Source organism: Laetiporus sulphureus (genome assembly GCF_001632365.1).
Source record: "Laetiporus sulphureus 93-53 unplaced genomic scaffold LAESUscaffold_6, whole genome shotgun sequence".
Taxonomy (NCBI): Eukaryota; Fungi; Basidiomycota; class Agaricomycetes; order Polyporales; family Laetiporaceae; genus Laetiporus; species Laetiporus sulphureus.
The window spans coordinates 314,290-340,339 of record NW_024468515.1 but is presented as its reverse complement, the minus strand read 5'-3'; the positions used below and the strand labels follow the sequence as shown (position 1 = coordinate 340,339).

The following is a 26,050-nucleotide window of genomic DNA, read 5'->3' as shown; positions in this document are numbered from 1 at the left end:
CAAAGCGGGATCAAACTCGAGCTCGCGTGACCATTACGTAATCGACGCGCTTTTGCTCTTCCTACGTGACATTTCATGCAAAGACGTCGCTTGCCATCACCCGCTCGCCGTGGAACACGTCGTGGACATTAATGTCGCTGCCCTGAGTGTATAAAAATTTGCTCTTGATTCTGTGCAACGAGAACGACCATCGTAAGCCTCGTCACGCGTGTCGTCACGCACCATCACAGCAGCCACCGTGTCGACCGCCTAATCCACTCAGTACAACACCCCCTCCCCCCGGTCCTCGCCATGTTCAACGCTCCCCGCCCGTCTCAGCCGTACGCGGCGCCGTCATCCAACGGCTTTGGCGCAAGCTTTGTCAACGAGAATCCTCTTGCCAATTCCATGTATGATGACGGACTCGATCCCTGGAGCAGCACGCCCAGTCCCGCGCCGCCAGCCTTTCCTAAGTTCCCATCGCCTTCTACCGGATTTAGCTCCGTAATAGGTGAATAGACGTCCATGCTGTGTCAATTTCGCTCGCTTTGACCTGATATGCTGCCGCCAGGCGACGCGACCGTGCCAGCAATTTACCACCAAGCGTTCGCTGCCGTCGATAGCGACAACTCGGGTGAGACATCTGTCAGTGCGCTCTCGCGCGTTCTCGCTACCTCGTCCCTTCCTGCATCCACCATCGAAAAGGTAACTCAAGCTTTGCTTCATTGCGACGTCTGACAGATCGGGGTTGATAGATAGTGAGCTTGGTTAGCTCCCGTCCCCGAGTGTCGAGATTAGAATTCTTCGTTGCGCTCGCGCTTGCTGCACTGGCACAGAGTAGCAAAGGTGTGTCCTCCGACTTGGTGCTGTAGACCATACTCAGCTCATCATATGCAGACGTGAGCATCGAGCGCGTCGCTGCTCTCGCCCGAGAAAATGCACTGTCCGTACCCAATCTCGATCTGTCCGCTTTGGCATCCTCCACATCGACATTCAACCAATATCCTAGTTCAGAGCCGCATCATGATGTTCCCCAACGCGGATATTCAACAGATGATCCATGGAGCGCGCCCAAGTTCCCCTCTGCCACATCACCGTCGGCGACGAACGGTGACGGGGTTGTCACGAACGGTGTCCCTTCTAGCATCTCCGGAACAGGGCTGCCAAAAGAATGGTGGAAAAATCAGCAGTCCGTGCACCTGAACGTCTTGGGGCAGCAGGGGTTCCTTCTCAATAGGTACCTCGTATATGAAGTGTTTACTGATGTCAGTGGGTATCGTGTCGTGTATCGGAGATGCCGCTAATCATGTCCAGCAGCGAGGACAACCGGTTCCAAGGCGATACTCTGAATTCGTGTTCCTTTGGGAGTGTCTGGTGAAGCGATATCCCTTCCGTCTGCTCCCTGCTCTGCCGCCGAAGCGAGTCGGACGTACGTTCTACATCATTACATCCGGTCCCCTGCCATCCTGATGTGCTCTACACTAGCGGACGAAAACTTCTTGGAGCAACGAAGGTGGGTGTGTGAGCTAATGTGCAATGGTGCATCTGACCGACTTTCTCTTTCAGGAAAGGGCTGGCGCGCTTCCTGAACTTTGTCATGTGCGTCGAACTATTTGTGACGTGACATAAAGGCATGGCATTATAACTGGCGACAGAAATCATCCGGTGATCAAGGAGGATGGACTTCTCGCAGTATTTCTCACTGAACCCAACTTTGAATCATGGAGAAAGCACTCCTCCATATCCTATGATGAAGAGTCCACCAGCAAACGTGTCGATCATGTCGAGGAAATGAGCATCCCAAGCGATCTCGAGGACAAACTCGCGTACGTTTCCCCTCATTGCTCTATCGTTCTCCCAAATCTCAATTCCTGATTACCTCAAACTACAGCGTCGTCCGCGGGAAGGTAGGCTTTCTAATTGAGCATTGGCAGAAGATCTGCATGCTCGCGGAGCGCGTCATCCGGCGACGCGAGGCCGAAGCGGTACGCCTCCTCCCTCTCCGTCGGCGCGCGTACCTCCCGACTCACTTCCGTCTCATATCCGGTTTCTCTCCCTCGTCGTCATCCGCCTCCTCCACCTCCTCTTCCGACTCGCTGTCATCGTCGATACTATCTGGCTTGGGTATGGGTGCGGGTGCGCACGACGGGACGATCGGTGGGCAGGCGGATCTGGCGCGGCTGACGAACACGATGAACAGTCTTGTGGAGATAAATGAACACTGTTGGCGCGGGGACGAGTGTGAGCTGTGTGGAGGTGTGAGGCAGGGACTAGTGCATGCTGCCACGCATGTGCAGAAGCATTCGGATCTGTTGGAGCATCGGGTCAGCGCATCGCTTTCTCCAGCGTAATTGTATATCTCACCGAGCACTTAGTCACGGACGATGCTCTACAACACTCTTGAAGCATTGAAGGTACGTCTAGGCCTACGCAGGCGTTTACTGTACCTGACAATCATCTCTTCCAATTCACCTACATAGAGCCAACGCGATATCTACATCGCAGTGCGAGATCTGTTCATCCGACATGACAGGCTATCCAGCGACCAGGTCGACCGCCTAAAGAAGCGCATCGAGTCCAACTCGCTGAAGCTCGAGGGAGTCAAGCAAGCGCAGAAAGAGGGCTGGGAGACGGAGGCGGACAAGATCACCGTGCTGATCGAGAAAGATCAAACGCAGATCGCGACATTGCTCAATCGGAGGGTGTTCATACGAGCGTGGTGCGCATTCTTTACTTGCATATACAGTTGATATTCGATTGGCTGATGGAGTACGACTTCGCAGCATGTGGCACGAACTCCGCGTTGTACTTCACAACCGCGAGAACGCACTGCTCACGCAGATGTTGCAGACACTCGCGCGCGAAGAGCTCGACTTCAGTGAGAGCGTGGTGACAAACTGGACGTCGTTGGTGGAGGCGGTGGAAGACATGCCCTTCGAATGAGCGTACCATTTCGACAGGGGACGGACTGCAGGAGGATTTATGAGTAAGAATATTGGTTGCGGAAACTCGTATGCTTTGATGTATACGATACGGCCGGATATGTGCTCTCAATGATTTATATATTGAATATCATCGATCTTGGCATTTCGCCCAGCGATGAATCGACTTTGTCCATGATACCAGTAAGTCGCCGTGCGGTCAAACACATTCATTCAGTTGATAGGTACGCGAACAGACAAGCAAAAGACTTTGTAGCTACACAAAAAAGGTGGCACTTCTCATACCATACAATCACCCGCTGAGCACTAGACATGAATACTGAATAAGATAGGGAATGTCAGTATTGAACGTTGCGGAATTGACGTTAGGTTCAGCACGAGCATCGCACACGTCTTCAACTCCATCTTTGTTGCTCACCCCATCCCCTACCTCGGGTAGGACTACTACTACCCGCCCCTCCTCTCCCACGTCCGCGCTTCCCCCAGCCCGAATCGCGCGTACGCTCGCGGTCGCGGTCCCGGTCTCGTCCGCGGCCGCCTCGATTCCGGCCACTCGACCTGCCGCGATACCCTCGGTCCCCTCTTTCGCCGCTACCATGCCCTGGAGGATAGGGGCGCTCCTGGTCGTACCCGCCGTAGGATACATCGGAATAGGAGCGAGATGGCCGCGGCGGCGACGAGCTGGGGAATGGAGGAGCACCTTGGTACGGCGGGGAGAAGCTGCTTGATGGGTTCAGCCAGGGCTGCAGGGGGATAGCTTGTTCTGCAGATGGTTGCTGAAATATTGCTGGCATCGGCGATGGTGCCGATGCTGGTGGTGCAGCGGCGGGCTGCTGAGGAATCAGCGCGGAAGAGGCCAGTGTTCGTAGCATTGCTTGGATCTGCTCTGGGGTGAGTTGTGCTACTTCAGCTGCCAGTGCCGCGGCGGGTGATGTCTGTTGCGCCGGTAATTGAGGTTGCTGTTGCGGCTGCGGCGGTTGTGAGGCCGGTGATAGTGACGGTTGGTTGAAGACTCCCGGTTGTTGGATTCCGGTCACTGAAAGGATTTGTGGCAATTGGTATGTAGGCGGAGCAGGATGAGATGATGCCGCCGCTGGCGGCGCAGGTGGTCTTGGCGGAGGAGCGAGTCTGCCTTTGTTCAACACCCACACGCCGATTAAATAGCTGGAGTTTCTGAGCTTGGGCAGACGGAGGTCATCGAGCAGTTCCATATATTCCGGGACAGGATCAGTGGAGAGCAGTGGAATAATGTACAATTCTCGTCCAGGAGCCCACTCTTTAGGCCGGTTGCCCCAAGGAAAGACAAGACCGTGTCGTCTGTACAAATGCAACCGTCAATCATCAGTGTTAAAGGTACAAATCCGGGACACATACCCTTTCGCTATAAGGTGATCAATGAGTGCGTTGAATCCAGGACTCTCTAGACTAGGTCCGGGCTCTGGAGAGAAAGCTACAGCTATAAGCTCCTTTGAAGGATTCAATCGCATCTGCGTCAAGTACTGCGCAGACTTGTCCACCGGTACCCGACCATCGATGCGAAGTTCACTGGATGGGAAGAGCGTGTGCCATAGAGGCGAATCACCTTCTAGTGTCCGTCCACCAGTCTGACGTGCATTGAGAGAAACATTTTGGGGAATAGCCGAATCCAGTGGCATGCTCAACTGCAAAAGATGTCAGGACACTCTGCCATGAACAAGAGATCGCCTTAACACACCGTGCCAATCCATACCCGAGGCAGCGCTTCGAAGGCAGCCCGCTGCCCCTCAGGGCTGTTGTCAACTGCAGGTGCCTTTTCATCGTCGTCTTTCCCCAAGAACATGTCAAAGTCATAGTCATCTGCCGCTTGACCTAGGATCTCCACGTCGAGGGCTTGTTCTTTCGGCTCCCCTTCAGCAACCGGTTCTTCCTCTGCAGCGTTCTTCAGCTGTTCAGAAGCAACCTCGGCTTCCTTGTTGCCGATCCATATAGAATTTAGGTCGAATGAAGGGCGAGAAGCCAGTTCTGGCTGGGAGCTCCTCGAAGCGAAAGGAGAAATCGCCGTCGAGGATACTGATGTAGGGGTCTCTGACACAGGACTCTTCTGTAGATCGGCTTTGGAGTCCGACTCAGTGAGCTCTGCAGACTCGGTAGAGATAGGAAGCGCAGCAGAGGTGTCTACAGGGAGGTCCTCATCAATGTTGATGAGATCCGCGAGATTCAGCTCGTTTTCCACAGGCCCACCGTAGTCGGACACAGATGGCACAAAGAGCGCGTTGGACGGTGGCCTGCCCACATGACTATCAGGATGTATGGCATACGTAGGGAGAGCTGGAGGCCCGCCCCATCCAGGGGGTTGCGGTACGACCGGAGACTCCGGCGGCACTGAGCCCTGTCCAAGTATGCTAGCAGAACGCGCACGTTCTGCTTGTAGTTGCAGTCGAGCCAGCCGCTCTCGCTCAATCCTCTCCTCCTCCTCTTCCTCACGAGCGCGCTCTATATCACGCTGAACAGCCCCATTCACGTCCTCAATGTTTTCGATACCCTTGTGGGTGATCTTCGCACGAGGAAGGGTCTGCTTCTTTAGAATTGAATGATCCAAAGCCTCCTGTTCAGCCTGTTTGATTGACTGCTTTGTCTCTTCATCAGCAAGGTCAGTGGAAGACATCGTAGATAACTCTTTAGGAGTGATATGGGACGACGCAATTCGTTTGTGGAGGAGCACGCGGTCAGGTTTGCTCAAATTAAAAGTAAGCATCCGGAAACGCTCCCTATTAAGCAACCTGTCAGGTTCTGTATGACCATGATATGTGATTGAATAACATACTTGTATTTCCCGGCGGCCGAGCGTTTTCCAGCCTTATCAGGTTCCGCATACAAATCGTATACGCACTGCTCAAGATCGGAAGCGAAATGTTTCGCTGTCGTCTCAATCTTCTCCTTTTGATCGTCAGTGAGCTCCTCCTGCCTCCTGTCCGCTTCCAATGCTTCATTAGAAGTTGCTAGCTGACTCGCACCATCCCGCAGGAAAGGATATCGTAGGAAGATCTGACAGAAAGTCTCCTGCAACTTCGTCAGACAGTATTTCCGCGTAGGATCCTCGCCTGACTCGGAGCGCACGCGCTTCGCTGGTGGCTGAGAAAAAGCAGTAGACTGTCTGCGCTTTGGGGGATTGCTTGGACCTGGAGAAGTAGAACTTCGGCCCGTGGCGTCGTGAGCAGTCGTACTGAGGCGGCGTGCCTTTTTCGATGCGCGCCCTCCTTTAGTTGATTTCTCTGATTCGGAACCAGAGGAAGACACTGACACACGTCGCACTCGCCGCTATAACATGCCGTCTAAGTCAGGAGCTAATATAAGTGATGATAACGGCGTAGAGGCGCACCTTGCCTCGAGATCTTGCCCTCGTCTCCTCTGCTATGTACTCATCCTCGCTTCCATCGCTTTCGGAACCCGACGAGGGCGGACGCAGCTCCGTCCCACTCTCCGAGCCTTCCGCCTCTTCGGCTTGCTCGCTCGGCGCTTGAACGCGCAGCGGTTTCCCGGCGGCCTTTACTTCCTCTAGGCCGTCGACGCCCTCCCATTCCTCTATATTAACACGAAACGACAATCAGCAACCTGTCTATGCACAGATGTGGAAAGGATAGACACGAGACTGCCTGCAATGCGCTTTCAATGCATGAGAATCTTGACGATGTCTCACAACACTGGGCGCATCTCAGGCTAAGGGGTGAGCTGCTCAAAGCGTACTCATACGGCTGAATCTGGGAGCGACGACTTGTGGCCTGTCGATGCTTGCCCGACCGCGAACTCGCCAATGATCCGACATGCGTACTACATACGAGATGGCCACTCATTATAAAGGCAGCAGAGACAGCGACAATGTTACATATCGTACATTCGACTACAATACGTAACGGCGATCGGGCTTTGTGCGGAAAGGGACGATTGTGACGCTGAGAATGAGATCGAAAATACTCACTGATTGAGCGCAAACCGGTTCGTTCAGCGCATGGCGGACAGATATAAAGCTCTATGTAAGACGGTGGCGTCGTCAGCATGAGCAACATATAAACGGAATGTCAACTTACGGATGTCCTCCGCGTCACTCTCCTTCAATCCTACGCAACGGAAATGATACCTGAATGATGGGCTTAACCGACCGCTCGATGACCCATTCGAAACAAAAAGCACGAACCATCCCTTGCACTCATCGCATCTGATCATGGGCGATCCGTCGTCTGGCTTCCGGCACAAGCAATGCACTTTCGACGCCTTGCTCGCAGTCCGCGGTCTTGGCTTTGTTTTCAGTTTTGTGTCATTAATTCTCTTGTTCTCCTTGTCTTGTGGTTCGTCGGCTTGATTCACTTGCCCTTGTCGTGCGTACACTGTTGTGCGACTCGTCATGGTGGAGGGACGTCAAGGAGCTTGTCGCGCAGCAAGATTGCAGTCGCCGTGAGAGGAACTTTTCAAAGTCCGCCACCATCATTGCGGTGGCGGTGGTTTGCGCGCCAACTTGCTTCGGTGGCGCGTACGCAAACTGCTGCATGTAAATGTCGCCACCAGAAGAGTTCATACGATTAGAACAAGAGCTTCGGACGCGGACTTATATTGCCCAGCAAGAACCGTGCCCCGTCGCAGCGGTCCCGTAAGAAACGAGGTCCGATATCAGCGACTCAAGTCGACCGCTGACGCCTACTACCACCTCGCCACTCTGCTCATACGTCGCAAGAGAGCCAATGCCAATGAAGCAAAGGTGATAGCTGTCAGGAGGGGTCGGTTGGTCTGTCGCGGTAGCGGCTACGGAGGTACCAGTCTCAGAGCACTCGCATGGACGCTCGGATCTTTCGCCCGGTACGCCAGGCAGTCGCGATTTCCTCCACCCGCAAAGCCAACAGGCCTGACAGCGGACAAGACACCATTGATAAGGTCCGGGTCAGAAGTTGGGCCTCAACGGTCCAGCGTGAGTGACCCGATGGAGAGAAGTTATGCATATCGTTTTGGTAGTAGACCCTCGCTGCCAACGTGTAAGTACAGTTTTCATGAAGACTCTCTGAAGAAGCATGCCTGTCGACATGCTACAAGGGCTACAGGCTCATTCAGACTCGTTGAATAGAACAGAAGAATATTTGGACTTTTTTGTCGTCCGTCGCTCAGTTCGAAAAATCTTTGAATGCCTTGGTTTCGCCACAAAACGTTACCTGGTTGCATCGTCGATGCAGGTGCTCATCCTCCAGCTCTATTGCGGACCATATTCCTCCTCAATTGCGGTTGGATCGCGAAACGACTCGTAGATCCAACAGTCTCATCTACGGCTACCTCTTTTCCCTCGCCTTGCTTGGCCCAAGCATGCTCCGATTCCTTCTGGCGTTTTACATCAGCGTCCTCTCCTTCGCTTTTCTCACCCTTTGCTTGTCCACTGTTCTCATGACCCTCCCTTTGCCCGGTACCGATACGATCACATTGACGTCGTGCACACCTTTACGAACGAGCAAAGAAATGTTTTCCTGGAGCTGACATGCACTGTCAAGAGCGGAAGGGATGACAGCTCTTTGGCGGGGTAGAGCAAGGATATAGATCGATATATGCATGTTCTGGTGAAGAACAGGAGACATCATCCTATACGACGGGCAGCTGGCAGTGTACAGGCATTCGCTGGACCTGACCTTTTATCTTCGTGGCGACTCTGCCGAAAATGAACTCATGCTGTACTCTGCGTTGGTCGCGTTCTCCGATGCAGCTCACATGCTCTTGTGGAACCAATCCGAGCCAGCCATCTTGGAGAATTCTGACCTCATGCGAATATGCTTGGACCAAACGATCGATGATGGGTACGAGGTGTCACTTGATGTTAATGAACGTGTGATGATGATGATCTTACGTGTCTCCTCCTCACTGTCTCCAGAATCATCCTCGAAACCGACCCAGCAGCGATTGCATCGCGGGCCAGTCGACCAAAGGCGGACACGAGAGAAATCTTCATCAACGAGCAGACAATCATGCCGGCATACCTGACCGCGGAAGAGAAGATGCAGCAGCGAACAGGGCAGTTGTGAAGTTACGACTCGGACCGGCGGACCCGTATATTATCCCGCATTTTGCCCTGTCCCCTTTATGGGGGTACTATCTGATACCGCATATATGAAGGGACCGGTTTCGCACCGCAATTCCATGGCCTTTGGAGATATATGCGCCCCATGTATCTCTCCCGTGAACTATCGATTGACATCTCTCAGCTTTCCTCTCCGATCCGAAAGATGGTTGCCTTCACGGAGCGGTTATCAGCTCCTTCGACAGGCCCAATGTCTCGTTCGGCGATTCCTTAGTCAAGATGGGTCTCTTTCGGCATATATTTCTAATTGCTATCGTCCTCGGCTTGGAGTGTACTTGAGACTGCTGGGCCTCATCAATCGTTAATCATCATGTCTCGGTTTGCAGATCTGATAGCTCTGTCAAATCGGAAGGGCCGCATCCGCGAAGAAAGGATCGATAAGCATGACTACACAACCTGCGTTCAGTTTCAGAAGGCCGACTGTATGTAGTCATATTGAGCGGCATACAGCTCCCGGTATAGCAGATGAGTCATGCACTCCTATTGAGTGACGTAGCGTCGCTCGCCAACGCAAGCACCGGGCAGAAGCAAGCCCAGTGTATTGGTAATGTCAGAAACTTGATGTATTGATGGTACAGCGGCCGGGTCTTCAGTGGGGTGCTCACTAAGTTGGTACCTCAGCTACTATATATAAGAACGCTCATGCCAAAACGTCCATCCGTTACCGGAGTGCAGCGCTCGTCCCCTATTCATTCTTCACTCTCACAACATGATGAACACGATCGCTGGATCTCCCGGACCATGCTGCATCAAGACTGTGGAACACACTGGAACGGCCCGCGGGACAACCGAGAGTATTGCTGGTATCGAGACATACGTTGCACGTCCTGCGAACCTTGGAGAGAAGAGGAAGATCATTCTCTTCTTCTCTGATGTCTTCGGTCCATTCTTTCTGAATACACAGCTGCTCATGGATTATTGGGCCTCACATGGTGGGTTATCGCGGCCGTGTTGTGAATATCAACAAAACATTGATGAACATGCGGTTCTTGTACACATCATCGTAGGGTACTTGGTATTGGCGATAGACTACCTGGAAGGCGACTATGTCCAGAAATACCTCCACTTATTGGGAACAGGTTGGACCATCGAGGGCGACTACGTCTCATCAAAGTTGGACCGTGCACGGCAGCTTACTCCGCCTTGGATCGAGGCTGTCAAGGAGCAGTTTGGCAAGTCATCATTTCTTGTTGTCAGAGCTCGTCCTGATGTAGTCATTTCAATCTACAGGAACGCCCCAGACACAGTGGAGTGCTGCGGGTAAGCTGCAATGCATGGAAGTAAGATAGGGTCGTACCTATTGCCTCGACAGGAAACTGCTTCGGTGCTCCTTTTGTGATGGATTGCCTCGCAAACGACTGGATTGCAGCAGGTAATGTGGACGAGACTCTTCCATGCACAGTCTTTTGACTCATCTTCACATTCTAGGCGCCTTCGCTCACCCCGCATCGCTCGAAGAAAGTCACTTCTATAACCTGAAAAGTATGCTATCCATAAGCTCGTAATGCTCCGGTTTGACGCAGGATGATTGTGGCAGAACCTCTCTTGCTCTCATGCGCAGGTAGGAATGGCCCAGTTTCCTAACTATGACCATGCTGACATCCAAGCGAACCTTTACGAAGAGGAGGACTTCACTTTTCCTCTCGAGAAACGCCGAAGAGCTGAAGACATTTTACTTGAGGTCAAGGCTACCTACCATATCCAGGTGTTCTCCGGCGTGAAGCACGGGTTTGCGACGCAAGGCAACGTGAACGATCCCGTAGCCAGTCAGTTTTTCCATCACTACTTCTGTGATGCAATCCGCCCGAGCTGATGCTGTCATGCAGAGTGGGCAAAGGAGCGCAGCGCTGAGACGATCATGAGTTGGTTTGATGTCTTTTGCACAGTGGCGGAACAAGAACGCCGCGCCTAAGAAGTGTTGTTCAGATTACGTCACCGGAGGAAGGCAACTGCAATAATCGAAATTCAAACGAGTATTGTGAATTTGGTTCATGTCCATGATGTATATTAGGTCGAAGGTACTCAAAATACGACGAACTTGCCCCTCCCTCCCAGAACAAGATCGCTGGCCTAGTGCGTACCTGCGATTCCGCCTAGTGTTTTCGCTTTTTCTTGAACTTGACATCGCGAATCGTGATACAGGACTTTACAAACATGTAGACAGCGTGCCTGACACAGAGTTCCTCCAATGGAGTCCCAAGACTATTAGAACCTCCTACAGTCGGGCCATGAGAGCTGTGCACATCGTCTAGTAGGACAATTCTTATCTTAACTAAGCTCAAAATGTTTCAAATGAGTACATGTATTCGTCTCTACTCTATCGAGGTCACCTTGAAGCCTTTCCGGACCGTTTATCCAGTTTCGTCTTCTCTGGCACGCATGGACTCATACTAATACCGTGGTGCTCCCCACATCTCGGCGTCGATATAATGCGATCTTTGTGAGAATTGCTCATCCCTTTCATGGAGTAGACTTTGCTTTCAAAGGAGAAGGTCTTCACCATCATTTTATAAGATGTCAGCTCTCCATCGCTACTTAACGACCAATTTGAAGAGCGGTTACGGAAGTCCAGATCTGAGGACGCCAACAGTGCCGCAGATTGTAAATAGTGAGTACAGGACACAGTACTAGTACAGTAGTTGGCAACCTGGAACACACGAAGAATTGGAGGCATGCGTGAGCTGGCTGTATCAATGCGGCAGCACATTAATGTGAAATAGGAATAAAATGGGAATGAAAGAAGCGAGTGTTCGGTATCAAAAGTCCCTGACGATAATAAATGTATAATGCGTGGTGACGAGAGAGCACAAGTGTTTGCACGTGTGATGGCCAGAGGCCCATGAAGTGCAGCAGTGAGGTAGGTATACAATGTCAGATATCATACTACTGCACAGAGCAGCCACCGTTACTCGATTTCGAGTCTCGGTACTTGTCTCGTCCGTTGCTTTTGGGCAGATCTCCTGGAATGCCCGGGCTTCGGGTTGCTATGCGTCCCGTGCCTGCGGAAGACACGATAGAATATGAAGTCAAATGGGATATTTTGGAATCGCTCTTGTCGTTATCTGCATCCGCATCGGCAGCAGGTGATTGAACAGAACGACGAGTGGCACTGGACATGCTCTCCGTCGCAGTGACAGCACTCCGCATGCTCGATGATTTCAATCCTGTGCTGTTGCTGGAAATAGAACGAGGTCGTTCCTTGATATCGGACTTTCGCTTCAGAATAGACCGTTTCTGACCTGGTTGAGGGTTATTGTCCTTGTTCGAGACGGCTTGGGGCACTGGAGATGGCGTTGATGACGAAGGTACGGGGGAAGAGCGATCGTGATGGTCCGTCAAGAATGATTTCGAGCGCTTGAATGCCTGAAGGACTTTGTAGGCACTTGGAGGATGAGGATGTCCACTGAAAGATGGAGGCTGCTGTGACGCCGAATCCAGGCTTGTCCTAGGAGTAAAATCGTGATCAGAGATGAGGCTGACCGGTGCACTGGCTTGCAATGCTTCCAACAGTTCCATCGGGTTGCTATATTGACCGGTCGGACTGCCACTCTCAGCATATTGAGCATACAGCAACAGCTGAGCGCGCAAGTCACATGTGGGTGGCGCGTTGGGCGAACACTTGACATGACATATAAGACTGCACTGTTCGCATAGCACGGCGCTCTTCTTGACACTCTGATTGCATACTCGACAGATTACAGCTGCATGAAGTGGATGAGCTGAGGATGAGGACAAATCCAGAAAATCACGCACGTTTCCCGAATGTCGTCCTCACGAAGGAATGTTCACGGGGCGATATGCCTTCGAGGTCATTGGACAAACGCCTCCCAGAGGGTGAGTGGTCCAAGTGAGGACGCTGTTCAGGCGTGGCCCTGTCGGCCTCGGGCATCTCCCCGTTAGCGAGATAGCGCAGTATGTCTGGCCTTTGCTGGTAATCAGCGCTGACACGACGCAGAAAAGGAATGCTGTCTTGAGGTCGCAAGTCCTGTAAATGATATCCGCTCGATCAGCATCTCCCGAAGACCAGATGGCCGAGACATACCTTGGTATGAAGCGCCCAATTTTGCTTCAGCCACTCATGCTCACACAGATCCTCTGCACTTGGTCGCTTGGCAGGGTCTTTGTTGAAGCATTGCTTCAAAAAGTCCTTAAGGCTCTCGGAACAGCCATCAGGAACGGGCGGCATGTCGTCCTCCACGATGCGAAACATGACTTGAGCAATTCCGGATTAGTGATAACTCCAGGCACAGACGGTGAGCCATTACACACCAGACATGCTATTGTCGATTTCCGCATACGGAGGTCGACCCGTCAGCAGCTCTATAATAGTGCAAGCTAATGACCAAATATCGGATTTCGTCGAAGCGCCCTTGAGTTCTATCACCTCAGGTGCCATCCAATTCGGAGTGCCAGCCACGTCCTTCATCTCACGTTCCATAGCGCGTAGGTTGAGTGAAACACCAAAGTCGGAAAGTTTCACGTTTCCATTCTTCGTCGTCAGAATATTGGCTGCCTTCAGATCGCAATGCACGACGTCGCTCTGATGGAGATAATGCAATCCTTCAAGGATCTTAATTACGTAGCCAGCAACCAGCCGTTCATTGAGTTTGCCAAAGGCTTTCAAGGTTTGGCCAAGAGAGCCATTCTCCGCATATCTACAGGACGTATAAGAATCACGAAAGCGTCAACGACATGAGACTTACTCGAGGACGATACTCAGAGTGTCGCTGTCTCTGGCCATGCCTTCATACTTGACGATGCTTGGGTGAGATAAACTCTTCACGAGGTCAACCTCCTTCATCAGCTGGGCAATCTCTTCCTCTTTCAACCCTTCGAGACGTATCCTCTTCACAGCTACCATTTGCCCGGTGTTCAGATTCAATGCCCGGTACACGGCGCCGAACTGGCCACGCCCGATGCAATTACCGAGTTGCTAAACAAGTAAACGTTAATCCGCAGGAACTATTGTGCCGGATGAAGGTGCTCACGAATTGGGTGGACGGCTTGCCATCCTCTTTCACTATCAGCGTTTGTCGGACGGCACTTCCATCTTGGAGGGTCGGGTTGGATAGGAGATCACTGGCGCTCGCATTGCTCGTCACAACGCCCAGGTTGACCATGCTCTCATACCTTGACCTCCTTGGCTTTGCACCCATCTCATCATAAGAGTTCGGACGAGGCTTTCTGCGCGAGCTCGAGCCATCAATCTCACTCTGGAAGCGGCCGCGAGGTTGACGAGGTCTGTCATTAGAGCTATTTACTTTACTCTTTGGAGCATCGTCCGCCGCTTCTGGACTCTGGACACCAGCACGGTCCAAAGGAGATGGAGGTGCAGTATGCTCTGCTGAGACTGTTCTTGGGAACGGTACACGAGCGTCACTGTCGCGCGAACATGAATCACCTCGGGGTATATATATTCCGTTCCGGTGTGGCCCATTCCTCGAGCTGTTGCGTCTCAAAATGATCCTAGGAGATGGTGACTGTCCCGATATGTTATCAGGGCTAGAATCGCGGCGTAGCAATGGATCTTTCGGTAGGAGCCCAGCCGTGTCAACGCTGTGTCGCGCACGATGAGTCGGACGCCTAGGGAACTGAGACAAGGATTCAACGCTAGCGTCTGAGCGGGTCGCTCCAATCACGGCCAACTTGCGAGGCGCAGATGACGACAACGGTTGATAGAAACTCGGCGTACTGGGCTCGTCCGGGCTGGGAGAGGGCAGTCGAGTATCACTAAAGGCGTCCAGGAAATCATCGGGCCACTTCCCCTTCCCTAGCTTGATCGGAATCGCCTTCTGCTGCCCCTCTCGCTCTTGCTCTAAATGCTCGTCAATCGTTACTCCGCTTGTCCTTCCGCCCTTCGAACTTGCAGAGCTTTCCTCAGCTTCCTCCACTACGCGGTTCAAATCCACCGGCATGGTTTCACTAGGTCGCCTCTCGCGAGAAGGTCGAGTCGGGTAGTCGCTACTGCGCTTCCGCCCATACTCCTCAAGAAGAGAGGCAGCCATAAAGCTGCCCTCGGTGAACGTGAATGAGGGCATTTCGCCGGGCTCGATGGACGTCGCCTCCGTGGTCATCGTGCGGATCGTACCAAACTTGTTGTGATTACCGCTCGCACTTCGCTGCATCTCCAACAGACTAGAAAACGCCGTCGACTCCGTCAGGTAACTGGATGCCTGAGACTGTCGGACTGGAGAGCCCACGACCGAGTCAGCCATCGAGCCGCGCACTGAATCGCCCACGGAGGCGTGAGTTGAATCTGTGACAGATGTTCTCTCTACGCTCGCCCTCTGACGCAGAGGAGATCTTGGCGGCGGCGACAGAATCGGAGGAACGTCATCGACGTCCCCCTCGCTCTCACCAGCATTCTCTTCGCCATTCGTTCCACGAGCATAGCTAGCCGTCTTGTCATCGCCCGAGCTGCTTGACCCATGATCTATAGCGCTGCCAGAGCGCACCGCGGGCAGAGGCTGCGTGGGACTTCGTCGCTTCCGGCCTGTGGGAAGTTGAGGCGCTGTAGGCGATGTGGGCCGCTGCGCCGTCGACAGATTGGGCGATGACGCGGCGCCACGGGAACTGGTGCCCGAGCTGTACGGACCAGGCGACTGGGAGCCTCGATTGTTACCGGCGCCGTGGAGGTACCTTGATCGCTCAGGAGCCGGAGACTCTACCAGCTTCTGCAAAGCGAGAACAGTCCGAGCGACGCGCACAAGTGACTCGACGTTCGACTCAATAAGGTCATCGCGTAGGAAGAGGTCGTCCGAATGGACACCCACGGACGAGCAAGCGGCGAGGAACTTCGTAACGTTTGATGTGCGCATGAAGCCATCCTCTCGAGGGTCAATGCGTGAGACCATACCCGGATAAAGCTTGTTCATAAGCCTGTGTTGAGATAGAAAGATATAGGGGCATCAGTCAGATAAACGTGCACAAGGTATCAGGAATCATTGTCACGCACTGGCAAAGAACATAGCCGTCCCTCAACGCCTCACCGAAGAGCCTCCTCTCCCTCTCCTCCCCTCCAGCACTAACTCCGTTTGAGCTTGCCGCGCCAATAGTACCCAGCTGGCTGGAGCTGCCCATACCGACGACTCCACTCTTTCCCCACACCCGTTCTAGCCTCGCCAACCCGCGCAACCTGACCTCGACCTCCTCCCATTCTCTCGGCTGAAGCGCGGACTTGTTAACCTGTGATGGGGGCTTCAGCATCTCTTTGCATAAGAATGATGCCGCGGAGCGTATGAGCTCTCGATGTTCAAGGTTGGGAGGTGAGGACAGAGATGTGGTGGACGCATTGAAGAAGCGAGTTTGAGAGTAACTAGGAGAATAGTTGTGCTGTGGGGATACTGCACGCGGCCGAGTGGGAGAGATGGGGGAGATCGCTCTTGGCGGCGAGGATGATAGAGCAGCGGGTCGCTGGTGGTCTAAAGAAGGCCTCCGCACGTCGATGGAAGGCCTTCGTGTGTCAATCGAGGGTCTTCGCGCATCGAGTGAAGGCCGATGGATGTCTACAGAGGGTCTCCTACCATCGACCGACGGCCTAAATCCATCGGCAGATGGCCGGGGTGGGTCTGTCGGTAGCCCTGCATCTATTGAAGGACGACGAGCGAGTATCGTTGGAGTGGATGGCGTTAGTGGAAGATGGGAAGAGGATGCAGACGGTCCTATACGGTGCGTGGTGCGAGATGATGAGCGTACGTCATTCGGACTAGTAGCGCGACGTGCGGGTGCCGATGGAGGACTGTGCGATCGGTTGAAAGGTAAGTGACTGGCACTAGCAGCTGCGCCCCTCGATGAACCAATAGCTACATCTCGAGGACTTGGAGACCTTTGAGAACTGGGAGACCGTGCTCCATCACGAATTCGCCTCGATGGCGACAACGGAACGGGAGAGCCAGTATGACGCTCTGGACTACGAGACAGCACCAACGGAGGCGGCCTTGTCTTCTCCCTAGACGAGGCGGTCGGGGCTGCTACGCTACTGTGACGGGAATCGCGTCTTGGTACGAGAGGAGTGGGGCCACTGATGTCTTTGATACTCACACCGGACTGCGATTCCGCTTTGCCTGAGCGGCCCCTTGATGGCGACGCGAGCGAAGCCACATTCGACGTCGAGCTGGAGGGCAGTGCAAAGGGCTGGGTAAACACTGAGGGAATGGGCAAAGCTGGTGAAGACATAGACGCTTGTCGAAGAGACGGGGTCAAGAAGCTAGTGTTCCCTGCCACACGGCCGTTCTCCTTGTTTGCTCTTCCTGCGCGTATGGGTTCGCCGTCTCGACGTTCACAGGCCGTAGCAGGTGGAACAGCGGCCGAAGAGCTGGAGTCCTTCGCGGTGGGCAGCCGGCGAAATGAAACCTTAGATAGCATCCTCGATTTAGACTTGTCCTGAGTGGCATGCTCCTCCGACGCCCTCTGTTTGCCCTTGCCATTACTATGCGAAATCATCCCCGACTCGTCCACCGGGATGCTCAATTTCGACTTGGATCTTGTTGCCGTTCGCAAGCTCTGTTCCAACGAGGACCGCAGGCGCTTGAAGGTCTTCGGCGGAGCATCCGCCTGCTGAGCCGGCGGATGAAGCCGAGACGATGAAGCCGCCATAGACGGCAATGGGCCAGCATCAGGGCGCTTGTGAGATATCATCTGGAACGGGTTCGAGATAGAGAGTTTGGAAGAAGTGAGAATTACCGCTGCCATGCGTTGGGTATGAACACGAAGTGTGCAGGAATAAGCCTGCTGGCTGTGGCCTTAGGATATGAACTGCGAGAGGCCACAGTCGAGTGACGACAAACTCACTATGTGAACGGAGGCGGGATCGAACACGAGAAGCCTGTGAATATCACGGTCCGATGAGCATATGAGAAGCGCAGATTGAGCGCAGGGAAGGTCGGGTAACAGATTGGCGGTTACAATGGACGTGGAACTTCGAAGCGAGCCACAGGATCTCTAGTTACTAGAGTAGAGAGCTCTGCAGCAGGAAGTGGAACTTGGACCGGATAGGTGTACACACCACGGTCAGGACTGTGGTCAGCGGACAAGCAGATGCGACAGCAGCTCCCAAGCTCCTATCTTGTAGTTCTCAGAAGACAAGGAAGATGATAGGAATTTGACGTCCGAGCCGATGTTAGGAAGCTGAGACCCTAGCAGTGACGGAGTATGCAAGCGAGCTGCGAACGAAGGCCACAACGTCGGCAGAGAACTGCCCTTTATGAACAGTGGCGGTCGGACAGCCGGTCGACGACAGCAAAGACGAAAGGACGGCAGAGGTAAAGAGCGGGGTGACTGGTGGTCGCTGGTGAAGACGTCGCTGCTAGTACACAGGCAGTAGTGCGGCACTGAGGCCCTGGGCGCCCGTTTAGCCGAAGCGCAGAACAGAGTTCAACCTAGTTCAGTTGAACTCGCTCACTGCTGCAGAAAACACATTTGCGCCTGAGTCCGTTTATCGCGACGCTCTAAACACGCTCTGCCGGATTCTAGGGAAACGTTTGAACGTCTAGACCATTCACACGCTCGATCCAGCATCAAATCCACTACATGACAGCCTAAATACACAGACATGTCCGCCATGGTCTTGGAGATTCAGAGTGCGCCCAATGGCGCCTGAACAACCCCTAACGGCACTGTAAACACCGGTCCGACAAAGCATACGAATATGCCGTTCGCGTCCATGTGCTCCTGGGTGAGACAGGGGCCGAGTACTTGAACGGTTGATGAGGTTGTCCATGACGAATGTGAAACGCATTGTTCTTCATCAAGCCTTCCCCGACTGGAATGCTGCTATCGCCCTAGGATGATACGGAGGAGCGCACTTTCTCGCGGTCGCACACGACTTGCTCACGTCGGTGTCCATCGGCTATGCACTGCGGGTCTTCAGGCGGACTTCCTGGGTCATCGTATCTGTTCTACTTGAGCCTGGGTCCCGGAGAAATGCATCTGGACGTGGCTCAGTAAACAACAGTTCCCATCACGATCCGAGCAGTCTCCCGCATGGCACGGTCACGTGCTCCGCGTAAGTAGCGGCGGAGCGTCTGTCCTCCTTCGTGGCCCAGGAATATGACGGTGGAGAGCACCGCCGGCAAGAGATGGGCACTCGACTTCGGGGATGACGGCACGCACCTTTTGTAGACCAATCGTGAGAGCAAAGCTTGTTCAGGCGCGGAGATGGATGCAGCTGACTGGCACTTTTCATCCCAGGATGCTCGGCTGACGCGAGGCGCAGAGCCTCTTCTTCCAGTTCCGAGGCTTCGATGGAACCAACTTTCCTCGGCGTATCTGCGTCTTCCCTACAAGGTTCCTGACCATCGGATCAATGGCGTGGCCCCCGGCGAGCGGCATGCAAGCAAGCTAAATGGAGGAATCGCCGCATTGTTCCGTCAGTGTCAACGTGTCTTTCGCGGGAACATGCGAATCCGAGCGTAAAATAAAGACGTTCATGCTGACGGCCCACCGCTGCTTACAGCTTAGCCCGCGCCCTATAGCTGCATCATTTCATTGTGTTATCGATATGGTGGGTACGCGTCAGGAGAAAATGCGAGAGGTATATTGCTCGACGTACCGTATCGAAAATGACGTGGGTGGCCAACACGTCTCCGGAGCGATGGCTATGGCCACCGGAATCCTGGGAGCCCTTCTATTGGAACCATAATTTCTGCTCCCTTGATCCTGGCCGTAGAAGATCATGAGAAACAGCGCGACAACGTTTGAGATTCAATATCAAGCCGCCAATCTCGTCTGTTGCTTCCCGGGAGGTCGGAAGCATTATCATACCGCACTGAACTTGTTTGACGCGCGACGAATATATTTTGCTGCCCCCAGAGGTTCATACGAGATGGAGTAGGCTTGCAACATTATTGCGATACTACGAGTCAGAATAAGAGGAGCAACGAGCTGATTGATGGTCGTGGTCGATAGGCACTGGAGCTTGTCTCCTTTCTGTCTGCTTAGTAAGCAGGCATTCGCTGCCACCAATCGCGTTCGTCGCTGGAGAGATTGACGCGCCTTCACCATGGCAAGCAAGGGAAAGACCGATAAAGGCGACATCAGAATTCAAGCCAGAGGCTCGTATTTGGGGTTATGTGCAATGTGCATTGACGGACGGCGATAGGACGCTAGGAGCATCATGCATCGGTACGACATACCATACTCAGACGCTAAGCTATAATTTTCTTCCAACCGCAGCTTACTTTTTCGCCAACTGGCGTGTAGGAATCGCACTAGACAAGGAGATGACGGTGAAGGAGTGCATGCTGGTGGCACTATCGTCCTTCGAGTGCTGCAACTGCTCCAGGGAAAGGATGAGGGTGTCCCACGAAGATCGTAGTATATCGACATCGACACCGAAATGTGGCGGAGACTAGGGCATCAAGAGTCCATGCGTGTCAGCAAGGATGAAACGGTCTAGATTGTCAGATTGGACAGGTTCTTGATGTTCTTTATGAGCCAGTGACAACGTCAACAGCACGGGTTTGCAATTTCTACCGCTTTAGATGGCTCCTGCGTCTCTCTGCGCCGGTGAAGCCCATTTCCGAAAGAAATCATGCCGGTGCTTTATATCGGCTTCACCTCGGACAAGTAAAAGGAGTTATTGTGAGAGAGGGCAGAGAAGAGACCAATGAGAATGTTTCCACAGTGAACCGCTCCTCGAGATGTCTCGTTACACAATGAGTCAGCGAGTTGCTCAAGCAGTTCTTCTATCCTTTCTTGCAGCGCGACAAATGGCGAGGAGCGTGTCCATATGCCCACAGAATTGTGGGACACGTTGAACACTTCGCAGAGCGCTGGGTTTGATGAGATGGAAACAGATAGGCGCGTTTGCCTGGACAAATTCCAACCTTTTAAGGACGTAGATTGCCCCGTACTAGGCGACAATGTTCTAGAATTGCCGAAACACAAAGTCTGCGCTGGATTGCCTAAGCGGGGGCCGCTCTCTGCGAAGGCTCTGATTACGAACGGCGTAAGCATTAATAGCCATCCATCTTGCAAAGATCTGGGACCTACCATTGTCTATGCTATCGGCGCCCCCCGCACGCTTGAAGCCGAGTTAGCACGGACGCTGAAATTCACTTCGAGCTTCTCGCTGAACGAGGACGCCGTCAGGAGCTATTAATCGCGGGATCATTGCATATGAGACCATATAACACGAATAGTGCATCATAGAAACCCTGTGATGCATCCACCCTCTCTTTCGGTTATGTCTTTGGATGGTTGCTTGAAGGCATCGCCAACAGCCCGCAGGTCCGATAAATAGCTTCCAACCACTGAACAGCCTTAGTTCGAGTTACTAGATATCATTGACATGTAGGGTCAGTGTTGTCTTTTTCGGAAATCGCTTCGACACCCGCTTTTTCGAGGGCCCATTGAATGTCATGCTGGACGTCGTTCAACTGCAATTCGGAAGGGATACCCTCGATGAGAGGACTGGCGGATAGTGGCGTCTGCATCAACGTCGAAACCAGAAAACTGATTGAGGTGTTTGAGGGTTTATTTGGAAGCGAAGGACGGATGATGAAGAGCTCGAGCATGCTTCTTTCCTGCTCATTCTCCGATGTCGCATGCATCTGTAGCCCTTGTAGGATGTCGGCAGCATGCTTCCGAAGAGTGATTTCATTAAAGCTGTACTTGAACTGTCAACGAAGATTATTTGATATCGTGATGACATGCATACCTTTTCCCCGTCCTTCGTCATACTGCCACGTTGAGGCTCGAGGCTCAATGTTTACAATCCTGCTTTTCTCAGCTGTGAGTCACCCATCATCCTGCCGATATTACGAATGAAGATGCTTGGAAACTCAAGCGGCTGTACAACAGACAGCTTCCCGACGTACTCGACCGCGACGGTTGCTCTGGTGCCTGTGGTCACCCGTCATAGTAATAGACCCTGGTGGAACTCCGTAACGGCCGAAGCCCCTGTTAATCTGAACATCGTCCTCTGTATTGCGGGTGAGCACAATCACGACGTAATAGTAGACGTCAGCAATCGCCTTGAGATGCCGGTCTCGAACATATTATTCTTGCTTTGGATTGCCGTAGACAGGCCGGTTCTTGTTGGCGATGCTCGCCCAATGTTCGGAATTTCTGGTGCCGACTGAATGAACTCAGTCCGCATAGCATACGGCCGCAATAAGCCCGACGAGTCGAAATCTATACTTGAGTCACTGCGCCAAGGGACACAAAAGTAAGCTTAAAGTAAGCTTGGAGCATGATGCGCCGGTAGTGTCAGTGCTGAGTACGCAAGCGCTCGGCTATCACCGCGGCCACAATCGCAGTCACCAACAGTTCGATCTTTCGCACAACTATTTGCACGACCGGGATCATTGTTTGCTACTTCGCAGTACCTCGTCTAGCTGTGCTCGTCTCAGTATGTCGCCTTGTTATAGCTCAATGGCTCGCTCTCCAATGCAATCATGGTGTAGAACGCCTTTTTCGGGCAGAAAAAACTCTCCGGTGAACTCGCATGTTAAGTGCCATCGCAGCTCGCAAGGCGCGTTTGGCGAGCCAGACGAAGACAAATCCAGCAAGCACTGAAGCCCTCGAAACTGCAACTATATCAATACCCCTCAAAGCTCCTGCTACCCCGAAGCAGTCTCCTAAACGAGACGCAATCGAGAAAGTCGCTGAACCACCCAAGAAGAAGACGAAACTTCAGCCGAGGAATGCGAGAAATGCCCAGCAGAGTCGCGCACGGTATTTTCAGGAGGATGCATTCCAGACACAGGAGGACGTTATAGATCTGTCCGACGGAGATAGCTCCAACGATTCCGACATTTCGTCGGAGACTGTCGACATCTCTACACAAGGTACGTGCATAAAGCTACTTCAGCAGATTGTGATTGACCAGAGGCGCAAAAGACAATACTGTGCCTTCCCAGAGCCGAAAAAGGGCGTGGTCTTCCAGTGCTCCCTTACGCGACTCGTCGGACGAGGACGATGAAGTAGCAGAGACCGGCGAAGAGGCCACGTCGCTTTCTGCAAATGTTTATCCTCCATCACCGTCAGTGCCCTCGCCATTTATGTCTACATTCGCTCCCGTAATCGATCAGAACGTCTTCTATCTCACTGCGGAAGAGGTGCAGGCGCTATTGAGACTTTCTCAAGGCTCTGAGCGATCAGGGACAATGATCGTCCTCCTCGCTGGGGAGACACTTGCATTGTTAGGCACGTACGCTTTTACGGTGCTCCAGGCCCGTATTGCTCTGGCCGGCGTAGTCCTAGACGCTTCCGATGCCTCATACCATGTCTTTGCTCCTCGATCATCGCCCATTCCCATTATAGAAGGGCTACCGTCCATAAAAGATACACAAGACTGCGTCGCTATTATTCCGCAGAGGATTAAAGACTCAATACCCGCTGGTGCCACTGTTATCTTGCTACAGGAACTCCGGACAGGTGTGGAGGGATTGGGATTTACATGTCGCACGTTCAAGGACGTCTTTTCTCCCTCGCCTTCTCAACGACTCTCACCACTATGCGATCTTCAACTGCACGGAGTGCATCTGGTGAGTTCGTTACACGATGCGATGCACTGGAATTGTTAATCTGATCCATGGGCCAGCTTAGCACTCAGACTCATGGCATCTCGTCTTTCGTCATGCCTCGAACCTGGGAGTCGGCTATGGCTTCTGTACTAGCGCACAGCTGTGGACAAGGGCCTACCCCTGCTAGAAATGTGTTTCTTGTGAAGGGCCCGAGAAACGCTGGCAAAAGTACGTTTGCAAAGATACTGATGAACCGGCTCCTCACGAAGTGAGTTCAAGCCTCAGTTACTATCGCGTCAGGCTGGAACTGACGTAGCAACTCGGCCAAGGTTTCGCCGTATCGCATTCCTTGAGTGCGATATCGGACAATCTGAATTTACGCCCGGTGGTATGGTCGCCCTAAGTATACTCGATCGACCAGTCTTCGGTGAGTACCAGTCTAGAAGCCTGCCACTGTAGTACTAAATCATTCCCAGGCCCACCGTTCTCTCACCCCAGTATCCCACATGCAGCTCATTATGTGGGCGCGAACTCCCCACGCTCCTCACCGAGTCATTACGTAGAGTCCGTTCAAGCTCTGATTCAGACGTACAATTTCGACATCCAGCAGGCCGCATTAGAGGACTCGACCGATGCGCGATCCTCGGATGGCAGGATCGCAGACGTCATACCACTGGTGGTGAACACGATGGGTTGGGCAAAGGGCCTAGGGGCCTCTCTTACAAAGAAGATCGAAGAGATGGTTGAACCGTCCGGTATATTCGAATTTACTGCTCGAGAGGAACATTGGAACACTGCACCTCCCAGGATCCATGACGTATCACCGTATGGCTGCAACTTGCATCGCCTAGAGCCCATTCCGTCATCGGCCATCTCGAACCACTTCACCGCCGCTGACCATCGCATCCTCACAATCATGTCGTACTTCCACGCCATCTTTCCCATGGACACCACGGAGTCGCCGTTCCGTAACATTACGGCGACTTCGTGGAACACCTCAGACCCTCTCTGTGCGCAACTGCCGTACGAGGTTGAGGTTGATGTCGCGTTCGACAGCATCGTACTCGCGGGCGCCGGGATGGAAGATGTGATCCCATCGGAGGTGCATCACGTATTGAACGGGGCCATCGTCGGACTCATCGGTTATGAGCCCGGGACGCTGGACACCGACCCGGACGACGCGTTGTCCGGCTCGCTTCCCTACAAACAGGGCGCTCCACCGCCTTCCCCGTGTACATCTCGCTGCTGCGGACTAGCCATCATACGCTCGCTGTCGCCCTCATCGCAAGTACTGCATCTGCTCACGCCGCTTCCTCCGTACGTGTTTGCATCTGCGCGCGTGCTTCTCAAGGGTGAGTTCGAGCTTCCTGTGTGGGCCATGCTGGACTTCCGCAGCGGGGACAAGGGGGACGTTGCTGGCGTGGAGAGCAGCAAGGTCCCGTTCCTCAGGTGGGGCCGGAGCGAGGGCGCAGGGGGAGAGCGGCGGCGGGTGAGGAGGAACTTGATGCGGAGAGGCCAGATGTAAGGCGGTGCTGCGTTGACTGTGGCAAAGTGCGCGTTGCCACTGGGGTTGCAGAATTTTGAATATAACGATATATCATCGCACTAGCTGATGGGTAAAAGCGAGACGATGATCATGATGAAAGAGTGGAAGGCGATGTGATCGTTCGATCATGCCAAAGACTCACAGTCATACAGGTGGGGAGGAACACGGAGTGATGCGATGCACGAATTGCAAATGCTAACGCTCCTCCTACGCTTTGGAGGTCAGCCTAACCTTTGCCAGCGCCCAATGAATAAGATGTCCTCCTCGGTGTGTTCTTCGCTCGGGGAGCTGCCACTTTTGCAGGAATATGAGGGTGAAGAATGGCATAGGATCCTTGTTTTTCCGTAGCAACAACTTTCGCAAGAGAGCGTCTCGTAAAGACAGCAACACCTCGACATTGACGCGAGAACGTGGCTGTGATACTAGACACTCCGAGCCTATGCGTGCAACAACGGTATCTTGGTATCCGGATGCACCTGAGATCTTGATGTTGTCTACCACTCCAGATAGCCCCTATACATTTCCATGTCAGCCGAGCCCATCCCGCATATATCAAGACTGTACATGGAAGCACCTTCTGCGGGTTTTCAATTTTTGCCTTAACCTTGCGCAAGAAAGTCGGAAATGGGGACCCACGAAAATAGTTTCGGAACGAGCCATTCCCCGAAAATTCTTGCTAAACATAGTCTCCCGTGGGCAGACGAGACAATTCCTTCAAACCTCCGCGGGAACGCTCCGGATATCCTTGTCTGACCTGGCGCGTTTTATCCTGTGTCTTCCTCTCGATGGTGTAACAGCACTTCGATATACCCTTGGCGTTGTGGCAATCGCGAGAAACATGTAAGACACTGCTCGATGCAAAGGGGTCCCGAGCCTGATAGGCGGATTCTTTCGGAGTTTCCGATAATGTAGATAACGTTCCACGAACCGTAAAGGCTGAAATGCAATGTCTGCACCAGAGTATTGAAGTGAAATATATTCGCTCTGCATAGGCCCTACAGTCGCAATTGCGCAGACGTCAATAACCACG

At 53.1% G+C, this 26,050-nt stretch overlaps 7 protein-coding genes across 7 annotated transcripts; 5 read left to right on the top strand and 2 right to left on the bottom strand.

Annotated features, from left to right (window-relative positions):
• The first annotated feature begins 260 nt into the window (after positions 1 to 260).
• Positions 261 to 3,400, top strand: LAESUDRAFT_722098 (uncharacterized protein). Its single transcript, XM_040908135.1, has 14 exons — positions 261 to 490; positions 551 to 684; positions 735 to 825; positions 877 to 1,244; positions 1,297 to 1,408; positions 1,465 to 1,492; positions 1,546 to 1,578; positions 1,635 to 1,805; positions 1,871 to 1,964; positions 2,145 to 2,303; positions 2,355 to 2,393; positions 2,460 to 2,698; positions 2,763 to 3,104; positions 3,158 to 3,400. Exons 1-13 carry the CDS (start codon positions 292 to 294, stop codon positions 2,920 to 2,922), a joined length of 1,827 nt encoding a protein of 608 aa, XP_040767682.1. The 5' UTR covers positions 261 to 291; the 3' UTR covers positions 2,923 to 3,104; positions 3,158 to 3,400.
• Positions 3,103 to 7,349, bottom strand: LAESUDRAFT_694467 (uncharacterized protein). Its single transcript, XM_040906202.1, has 8 exons — positions 7,093 to 7,349; positions 6,986 to 7,035; positions 6,877 to 6,927; positions 6,280 to 6,482; positions 5,725 to 6,218; positions 4,636 to 5,668; positions 4,296 to 4,582; positions 3,103 to 4,238 (listed from the first exon to the last, which is right to left on the bottom strand). The coding sequence occupies exons 1-8, from the start codon at positions 7,299 to 7,301 to the stop codon at positions 3,317 to 3,319; spliced, it is 3,249 nt and encodes a 1,082-aa protein (XP_040767681.1). The 5' UTR covers positions 7,302 to 7,349; the 3' UTR covers positions 3,103 to 3,316.
• An 866-nt stretch (positions 7,350 to 8,215) lies between these two features.
• On the top strand, positions 8,216 to 8,977 carry LAESUDRAFT_747933 (uncharacterized protein). The gene is made up of 3 exons (XM_040911496.1): positions 8,216 to 8,395; positions 8,498 to 8,725; positions 8,800 to 8,977. Exons 1-3 carry the CDS (start codon positions 8,244 to 8,246, stop codon positions 8,948 to 8,950), a joined length of 531 nt encoding a protein of 176 aa, XP_040767680.1. The 5' UTR covers positions 8,216 to 8,243; the 3' UTR covers positions 8,951 to 8,977.
• Positions 8,978 to 9,583: 606 nt separating this feature from the next.
• On the top strand, positions 9,584 to 11,177 carry LAESUDRAFT_722095 (alpha/beta-hydrolase). Its single transcript, XM_040908134.1, has 9 exons — positions 9,584 to 9,938; positions 10,014 to 10,178; positions 10,237 to 10,266; positions 10,319 to 10,378; positions 10,435 to 10,488; positions 10,544 to 10,567; positions 10,629 to 10,772; positions 10,833 to 11,079; positions 11,149 to 11,177. Exons 1-8 carry the CDS (start codon positions 9,716 to 9,718, stop codon positions 10,916 to 10,918), a joined length of 786 nt encoding a protein of 261 aa, XP_040767679.1. The 5' UTR covers positions 9,584 to 9,715; the 3' UTR covers positions 10,919 to 11,079; positions 11,149 to 11,177.
• Positions 11,178 to 11,889: 712 nt separating this feature from the next.
• Positions 11,890 to 17,697, bottom strand: LAESUDRAFT_756159 (uncharacterized protein; the record flags this gene model as incomplete). The annotated part of the gene is made up of 7 exons (XM_040912131.1): positions 11,890 to 12,707; positions 12,760 to 12,991; positions 13,049 to 13,218; positions 13,276 to 13,661; positions 13,710 to 13,939; positions 13,995 to 15,885; positions 15,962 to 17,697. The coding sequence occupies 7 exons, from the start codon at positions 17,695 to 17,697 to the stop codon at positions 11,890 to 11,892; spliced, it is 5,463 nt and encodes a 1,820-aa protein (XP_040767678.1).
• A 4,482-nt stretch (positions 17,698 to 22,179) lies between these two features.
• On the top strand, positions 22,180 to 25,324 carry LAESUDRAFT_673600 (uncharacterized protein). The gene is made up of 6 exons (XM_040905534.1): positions 22,180 to 22,357; positions 22,413 to 22,796; positions 22,849 to 23,495; positions 23,552 to 23,742; positions 23,804 to 23,901; positions 23,951 to 25,324. Exons 2-6 carry the CDS (start codon positions 22,454 to 22,456, stop codon positions 24,997 to 24,999), a joined length of 2,328 nt encoding a protein of 775 aa, XP_040767677.1. The 5' UTR covers positions 22,180 to 22,357; positions 22,413 to 22,453; the 3' UTR covers positions 25,000 to 25,324.
• LAESUDRAFT_465858 (uncharacterized protein) lies at positions 25,164 to 25,990 on the top strand. The gene has a single exon (XM_040902581.1). The coding sequence runs from the start codon at positions 25,328 to 25,330 to the stop codon at positions 25,862 to 25,864; it is 537 nt and encodes a 178-aa protein (XP_040767676.1). The 5' UTR covers positions 25,164 to 25,327; the 3' UTR covers positions 25,865 to 25,990.
• The last annotated feature ends 60 nt before the right edge of the window (positions 25,991 to 26,050 follow it).

What these genes read in the sequence shown, in the direction of transcription:
- LAESUDRAFT_722098 (XM_040908135.1), top strand. Translation starts at nt 292, where the DNA reads ATGTTCAACGCTCCCCGCCCGTCTCAGCCGTACGCGGCGCCGTCATCC. An exon ending in GCCGCCGAAGCGAGTCGGAC is followed by an intron (nt 1,409 to 1,464) that starts GTACGTTCTACA and finishes GCTCTACACTAG; the next exon opens with CGGACGAAAACTTCTTGGAG. An exon ending in GGCGACGCGAGGCCGAAGCG is followed by an intron (nt 1,965 to 2,144) that starts GTACGCCTCCTC and finishes ATCGGTGGGCAG; the next exon opens with GCGGATCTGGCGCGGCTGAC.
- LAESUDRAFT_694467 (XM_040906202.1), bottom strand. Translation starts at nt 7,301, where the DNA reads ATGACGAGTCGCACAACAGTGTACGCACGACAAGGGCAAGTGAATCAA. An exon ending in TGCGATGAGTGCAAGGGATG is followed by an intron (nt 7,036 to 7,092) that starts GTTCGTGCTTTT and finishes CCCATCATTCAG; the next exon opens with GTATCATTTCCGTTGCGTAG. An exon ending in TCGGCCGCCGGGAAATACAA is followed by an intron (nt 5,669 to 5,724) that starts GTATGTTATTCA and finishes GTTGCTTAATAG; the next exon opens with GGAGCGTTTCCGGATGCTTA.
- LAESUDRAFT_747933 (XM_040911496.1), top strand. Translation starts at nt 8,244, where the DNA reads ATGCTCCGATTCCTTCTGGCGTTTTACATCAGCGTCCTCTCCTTCGCT. An exon ending in TTACGAACGAGCAAAGAAAT is followed by an intron (nt 8,396 to 8,497) that starts GTTTTCCTGGAG and finishes GTTCTGGTGAAG; the next exon opens with AACAGGAGACATCATCCTAT. An exon ending in GACCAAACGATCGATGATGG is followed by an intron (nt 8,726 to 8,799) that starts GTACGAGGTGTC and finishes CACTGTCTCCAG; the next exon opens with AATCATCCTCGAAACCGACC.
- LAESUDRAFT_722095 (XM_040908134.1), top strand. Translation starts at nt 9,716, where the DNA reads ATGATGAACACGATCGCTGGATCTCCCGGACCATGCTGCATCAAGACT. An exon ending in GGCTGTCAAGGAGCAGTTTG is followed by an intron (nt 10,179 to 10,236) that starts GCAAGTCATCAT and finishes TTCAATCTACAG; the next exon opens with GAACGCCCCAGACACAGTGG. An exon ending in AAACGACTGGATTGCAGCAG is followed by an intron (nt 10,379 to 10,434) that starts GTAATGTGGACG and finishes TTCACATTCTAG; the next exon opens with GCGCCTTCGCTCACCCCGCA.
- LAESUDRAFT_673600 (XM_040905534.1), top strand. Translation starts at nt 22,454, where the DNA reads ATGTTAAGTGCCATCGCAGCTCGCAAGGCGCGTTTGGCGAGCCAGACG. An exon ending in TGTCGACATCTCTACACAAG is followed by an intron (nt 22,797 to 22,848) that starts GTACGTGCATAA and finishes GAGGCGCAAAAG; the next exon opens with ACAATACTGTGCCTTCCCAG. An exon ending in ATGAACCGGCTCCTCACGAA is followed by an intron (nt 23,743 to 23,803) that starts GTGAGTTCAAGC and finishes AACTCGGCCAAG; the next exon opens with GTTTCGCCGTATCGCATTCC.
- LAESUDRAFT_465858 (XM_040902581.1), top strand. Translation starts at nt 25,328, where the DNA reads ATGAGGGTGAAGAATGGCATAGGATCCTTGTTTTTCCGTAGCAACAAC.